General features: G+C 35.5%; 1 protein-coding gene across 1 annotated transcript; it reads left to right on the top strand.

The window, feature by feature from the left end:
- The first annotated feature begins 553 nt into the window (after positions 1-553).
- On the top strand, positions 554-3,961 carry LOC141613429 (DNA mismatch repair protein MSH6-like). Its single transcript, XM_074432161.1, has 7 exons — positions 554-675; positions 931-1,033; positions 1,121-1,174; positions 1,260-1,334; positions 1,631-1,700; positions 1,779-1,862; positions 3,876-3,961. Exons 1-7 carry the CDS (start codon positions 611-613, stop codon positions 3,959-3,961), a joined length of 537 nt encoding a protein of 178 aa, XP_074288262.1. The 5' UTR covers positions 554-610.
- Positions 3,962-7,444: the final 3,483 nt, after the last annotated feature.

Below are 7,444 nucleotides of genomic sequence, written 5' to 3'. Positions count from 1 at the left end.
ATTTGTGTTGAAATACGTTTTGAGTTTGAGAAATGATGTGATACATGACGAGACAAAATGTGTTAGAGGATACTTAACTCATTTGATGGTGTACTTTAATAATCATTTATTTAGAAGAAATAGGGTCTAATACATGTAAATGAACTTTACGTTGTCTTTTGTGGGATATGTGAGTATGTAACGGGTAATGGAAGTAAATGCTTCAGGACCTCTACTAGCAAGGATCCAAGAACAAAAGCTAATATATGTTCTGGAGTCGAAATTCTGAGCTTTGTTGTTCTTAGAGCCTGACTTTCAGGAATTGTATAAAATTCTGTATCTCTTCCATTTTCGCCTCTATGGGAGAGCCTTTAAGCCATTCCTCAATTCGAACTGATAATATGGTGTTAAGCTTTGTACTTAAAGACGGGAATGCATCTACGTCTCTATGTCGTGCGATCTATAATCTATTTGGCTGATCATTATTGCATGAGCTTTACTGCATTATTGCTTTCTCGTCTCTCGTCTCTTATCTTGGTTAAGTGGTTTCTTGGCTTGTATATGATTGCTTTCTTATTCTTATCAAAAACTATATTTTGTAGAGACAAAATCTACCAATGTTGTTGACAGCATGGACACTGATGCTCTTGAGAGGTTTGGTATTCGTGAGGAGAAAAAGTTGCCATTCCTGGGCAAGTAAGTTTGAGCTCAACTTTTAACATCTTACTTCCTTGCTTCAGGTCATGTATCTAATGCTTTTACACTGCCCCATGCTGTCATGTATCTAATGTTGTTGACAACATGGACACTGATGCTCTTGAGAGGTTTGGTATTCGTGAGGAGAAAAAGTTGTCATTCCTGGGCAAGTAAGTTTGAGCTCAACTTTTAACATCTTACTTCCTTGCTTCAGGTCATGTATCTAATGCTTTTACACTGCCCCATCACATACAGAGATCGTCGGGATGCTAAGAGGAGACTCCCAAGTGATCCACATTATGATCCGAAAACTCTTTACTTGCCCCTTCAATTTCTGAAAAGTCTTACTAGCGGTCAGGTAAGTTATCACTTAATGATCCTCTATAAGAAGTTATGTCTGTCTATTCGAAGTTGTTTGATTTTAAAATGTGTTGCCCTTATGTAGAGACAATGGTGGGAGTTTAAATCAAAGCATATGGACAAAGTTATGTTCTTTAAGGTAGTTCATACTCGAGTCTTTATATCAAATTACCAATCTACTTTCTAGCAATGTCAGTATATTGATGGTAATTTACATGTTTTAGATGGGCAAATTTTACGAGCTTTTCGAAATGGATGCCCATGTTGGCGTGAAAGACCTTGATCTTCAGTACATGAAGGTGCGGATATAGCTTATGTCTTGGCCATGTTCTTAAGTTCCTCTTGTTGAATAGTTTGTCTATTCCTTTTATTCGAACTAAGTTGCTCTTATTGGCGGGGAGAAACGACCTCATTGCGGGTTCCCGAAAAGAATTTTTCATTAATGAGGAGAAACTAGCAAGAAAGGTCATTGTTCAAATTCATTGTTATTTACATCTAATTAAGTGCTACTTGTTAGGGTTTACTGGCACCTCATTCTTGAATATGAGATTGAAATTGAAGCTTTATTTTTGCTTTCTTCTTTTCGGATTGATAGAGCTATCGAGTATTAGTAGTGGAGCAAACGGAAACTTCTGATCAGCTGGAGATCCGTAACAAAAAGGAAGGTTCAAAAGATAAGGTTTGGAGGATACGTTGTTGTTTTTTTGCTCAGGTTCAATATCTCATCTGGTTCACATTTTCAGTGTGCACATCTGAGCGCGCATGCCGTATTCGAGTAGCATGGGTTCGACTACTATTGTTGTTCACTCTCACACCACCAAGACCAGGTGCGTCGGCTACATAATTATATTTTCTCAATTCGTTTCCTCCATCAATTTTCTTGGTCTTTGCCACCACTACTTTTTGCCACCACTATTTCTTGGTCAATTGATGTAATCGCCTTACTTTGAACTTGACCGTCACTGATCAATTGATTTGAAACTTAGTTCACTTTCTTCTGGAAATATTATTGTCTATATACCTTGAATGTTCCGGGCGATGCTTTTTCACATACTGATTTCGTCATAATGCAAATATACAATTCCAGTTAATACCAATCAAATTACAACAAAATTAAAATGAAGCACTCTAAATTGAATTGGAAAAGGATAGGATGTACCTCAACAAAAATTAGGAAACGGTATGGAATTCATTTGAAAAGATGGAATCCTTTTTAGTGAATAGATGGTAAATCTGAGATGGAATACTTACCCAGTTGAGTTGAAACGCTAAATGTGTGCAGAATTAAAGTAGATATAGGTCATTTGAGGTGTGGCTATTGAATTTGTCCTTTAACAAATGGTGTGGCAGGAACCATCAGTGTGTGTGAACATTTTCTTGCATTTTTTTTTAACGAATCCAAGTTGTTGTTATCCTTTCAAATGGGACGTTGATCTCTGACTTGGAATTGCTAATTGCATAAACAAGGAGATTCTTTCGCTGTTTAGAGTAAGTGTGGATGGATGATTAGTGAAAATGCCCATTATAGTACCCCATATATATGTTCGCTTTGGCTCTTAATGATTAAATGGAGTTCCATGTGTCTTTTAATTTTTTGTTGGTCAAGTTATTCGTCCATGCACATTCGTAGTTGGAGGAGTTTTGAAGGTTCGATCCAACTTCGTTATTCTCCGAGTGGCTCTGATTTGATTTTTTAGTAGAGCCAACTATAGCAGATCCCGAGATTATACTAAAAATTTTGATGGAAATAGACCTAAAATTTATACACAGTCGTAAAAACTTGGTTTGGAAGTGATTACTAAAAAGTGTTGACTTGTGAGAAAAGATCTAAATGCCTACTTAAAACTTAACATCCAGCAATCTTCGATAAGTTTTGGTCGGAAAATTGGCTAGAGGTCTTATTTTTCTTGCCTTAGGCTGAAGTAGTTATTTACTTTGTGTGGGTCGAATTGTGTATATCTTGACGTACCAAATGAGCTAATATTGGACTAGCTAAGTTGCATGTATCTCAAAATTCAATGAGATTGTTTCTTAACTATAAGATGTGTAGCGTTATATTCGCATACACGCAACTATAGGATTTCTAAAGGTACTTCCAATCAATTCTACTCAAACTTGGCTATTTATGACGGAATTTGATGGTTTTTGGACTACAATGAGCCAATGATGCATGAGTAATTGAATATGCATCCCAGTGTCATCTATGTCGACACGCGACACTAAAACTAAAGTGAAGTGTTGGGCCAGGTTGAGTAGCGCAGCTTCTGAAGAACTATATTTTTTTTTTATCTTTGCAGCTGAGAAAGGCCACTACACTACAAGAGATCCAATTGTAGCCTTGAAGGAGTACTTATTTGAAAACAACTTAGCCACTGAAGCTGACCTAAAAGCCATTGAGAAGAAACAATTAGGATTCGTCAATAGATGATTTGGGTTAAGAAAAAATGATGTCCGAGTTTAACTGACCAAAGGAGTGTTGGAGAGGAAAAGAAGGGAGAAGCAAAAAATGAATGAATGGGAGGAGATGCAGGTAGAAAATGAATGGAGGAGAAGAATGGAGGACAAGTTGTACGTATTATTCGCCTTTTCAAGTTAGTGCTCTGAATTAGTTTGATTTTGTGTTTATATGATGTAGAATTAGCTGAATTAGCTGATCTTACTATCTGGACCCTTATATGTCGTTGCGTGATTATACTTTATAAGTGCATATTTGCATAGAACGGAAATTTGCATCATTAGATGGTGTTTTGACCAAACCTGTTTGATAACGTCACACTATGGAAGTTGATCCGTGTTCATGAGTATATATTACTAATTTCTCTTTTGCTTCAAATCTGTAGGTTTCGGGGAAGGTGTTGCCAGCTTTGAACGGAAAGCTGACCAGATGGCTTTCTGTGTTCCTATTGTTGATGTTTCAGTTGTATAGTACTCATATATCATAATTACCTGATATTATCTACACTCTTTTAACTGATGTCCAGGTTACGTTTTAGTAGAGAAGTTGCAGATACGAATGAATGGTGATGTAGAAATGAAAGACCTAGAGGCTATAGGTAGTAAAAGATCCAAAGATGAAAGCCTGGACAGAGATGATGAGTCGGAGCTTTTTTTTCTCTTTTTTTGTATAGTTGGGTAACCCATTAGATTATGGGCGTCTTAAACTGTTTATCCTTGACATGTACAACTCTTAAAGGTCAAATTTCTTATTTTCATTTATCCTCATTTATATCAAATAAACATTTAATGGTTAACATGACTACTTCATCCTAATGAAACTTTAGAATCAATAAAAAATGTCACCAATAATCACTTTAAGTGAATCCATTGTGCTACATTATCATTTAAAATAATGACTAAGTGATTTCCATTCTCTTTCGACACTTAAAATGGCGTCAAATGAATGAAATAAAGAGGGTGGTTTATTAGTTATGGATGGATAGCTTGCATATAATTTTGCAAGACATTGTTTCTACAACAAATTATAAACAACAATGACAACAAGTTCTATCAACTTACTGAACGTTTGCTTTTCTGTGATTGTTGTTGGCTCCGAAATCCTCAAGGAATCTTGTGTTACCCTTAATGTCGAGCAAGACACATTTGTGTTACTTACACGGATAATTGTAAAGAAATTGTTCCCTCGAGCCTCTATTTTTGAATGACAATTATATGCTATCAATTCCTTTTCATTTTATTATCTATTTATCTTTATACACGAAGGCGATAATGTTTCTTGCTCGAATGGAAGTAGAGGTTATAATAAGTTGATTCTAAGGATTTTTTCCATTTTAAGATTGTAAGATTTTTTTTTTCTTAGATAACGTTGCGGTTGTGAATTGTAAAATGGTTTTTCTTTCTTCCGATAATTGGACACTTCAGTTAAATTGACTTGTGGTAATGTTTGAACACACCAAACCGTTACCAAATGGAAATATATGAGGGTTGAGAAAGAGAATGAGGAGAAAGATAAAAAAGGCATATAAAAGAGAAAAAATGTAAGCTACAAGAGGAAAAGGAGAGTGGAAGGGACAAGGAGGAGAAAGAGGAAGAGAAAGATAAGAATGGATAGTTCGAGGACAAAGTGAAGGCCGCAGGAGTATTATGCGAGAAAGTGAAGGAGAAAAGGAGGAGAAGGAAATGGCTAGGACGCGAGGACAACGTCAGAGATAAAATGAAGAGGAGGAGAGGAAGGGGAAAGAGGAGGAGGAGGAGGAAGGGGCAAGAGAAAAATGGCGAGTAGTACAAGGAGAAAATGGAGGAGGAGTATTAGTAATAGGAAGAAAATTGATTCTAATGAGAAATTCAAAAAAAAAAATAGGAAAACTCTACTTAAAAAATAAAATTTATTAAAATTAATGAATTTCGTTTTCATTAATGTATTAGTTAATAGAGACAATCGTAATCAGAATGTCATTTTCTTCAAATAGTTATAGAGATACTAGACAGAAAAGCAGGTGGGGAGACATGAAATAAGAGGAGGGGGGGAAGGAATATGAAGGAGACAAGGAAGATGAGAAGATGGACGAGAATGAAGATTAGGAGGCGGTAATGTTAAAGATAAAAAAAAGGGGAAAGATGAGAATGAGGGGGAGAGGGTGAAGAATGAGGGAGGAAAAGGAGGAAGGGCTAAGGGGAGAATGACAAATAGTAGAAGGAGAAGAGGAAGGAGGAGAATACGAATGAGGGGAATGAGAAGGGGAAAGGGATGGAGGTTTAGAAAGAGAATATGAGGAAAGAATACGAGGTAGGGAGAGGGAAATAGAAGGATTTGAACGAAGAGAAAAGAAGGGGGAGGAGAAAGAGAAAGATATAGAGGAGTAGTGCGAGGAAAAATGGGAGTTGTAATATGAGAGCAGCGGGAGGAGGAAGGGAAATAATGGTTCTACGAAAAGTATTGAGTTTTCATATGACTATTTATAACCTTCAATTCCAGATTTCGAACATCGATGGTCAATGTGAAACATCCTCTTAAATTTAAGAATTTGGAGAGTAATGGTCAACTTGAAACATCCCACGTTAAATGCACCGAATTCAACACAAACTAATTGTTCAGTTGTTTATATTTCATATCTTTATTCAATGAACAACATTAAGTGCATCAAAGTTAAACTCCATGTATTATTAATGTTAGTTCGTATACTCATTCACTCAATTATGAGAATTGCGTACGAGACTCCAGTATTTTTTATTTTGAAGTAACATACTAACATAGAACAATGAACCAGTAGAAAAAGAAATGTTATGTTCGACTAAAAATGATTATAGAACTTCACAACGAATATAATAACTATTTAATTACGACATATGCATCTGTTAGTAAAAGGTCATTACAGTGCCTTTGCTATGGATCATACGAAAATATTTCAGTTATGTAGTCTCTTGGTACGGCAGATGCTTCGCTTTGGGACACAATTCAATATCTGTATTACCAAATATGTCAAGACGAATAAATAGAGTGTGTCTAAATCTACAACAGACTAAACAACAACACGGTACATTAAGGAGGCCGCAGTTAACATTAGACGTAAATAGGATAGTTTCGACAACAAAACAAAACGCGTCTTGGATCTCCACGCGCATTAAACAACCTCTTAAATTTAAGAATTTGGACAGCAATAGTCAAATTGAAACATCCTATGGTAAATGCACCAAATTCAACACAAACTGATTGTTCAATTGTTTTAATTTAATACTTGTATTCAATGAACAACATTAAATGCAACAAAGTTTTCCAGTTCTATAATTTCTTGGTACAGTAGATGATTTGCTTTGGGACACACGTGAGTATTGTATTGCCGAATATGTGAAGACGAATCAATAAAGTCCGTCTAAATCTACAACAGTCTAAACAACTAAACGGTAAATTAAGGAGACCACATTGAACATTAAACGTAAATAGGATAGCTACCACAACAAAACAAAATGCGTCAACAAGAAGGCACATTAAGGAGAATGCAGTAAGCATGAGACGTAAACAAAATCACTGCAACAACAAATGGAAACGTGTCTTGGATCTCCGCGCGCAACGCGCGCGGAGAGGCAACTAGTATAATTAAAAGGCTAATGTGACGTGACAAATTAAATGTGACAAGGCAAAATTAAATGTGACATGGCAAATTAAATGTGACATAGCAATATCATAATCCAAATATTATCAATTTATACAATATAGTTTAGAAGACTGCATAAAACATTAACTTTTATTCCATGAGCCATTTTTACAATTAATTTGTATTTTGTATTTCATTATATAATATTTGCTTAGTGACAAATTAGGGTTTTTTGTCAAACACAACCTTTAAAAAACTTTTTTTTCCAAACACCACCTTTAAAAAAAAAGTTTGTGAAACACAACCTTTAATAAAAAATTTTTTGTTAAACACGACATTTTGGCTAGAGCTTGAACACT

The sequence above is a fragment of the Silene latifolia genome, chromosome 11 (genome assembly GCF_048544455.1).
Source record: "Silene latifolia isolate original U9 population chromosome 11, ASM4854445v1, whole genome shotgun sequence".
NCBI lineage: Eukaryota > Viridiplantae > Streptophyta > Magnoliopsida > Caryophyllales > Caryophyllaceae > Silene > Silene latifolia.
This window is presented reverse-complemented; position numbering and strand designations above follow the sequence as displayed.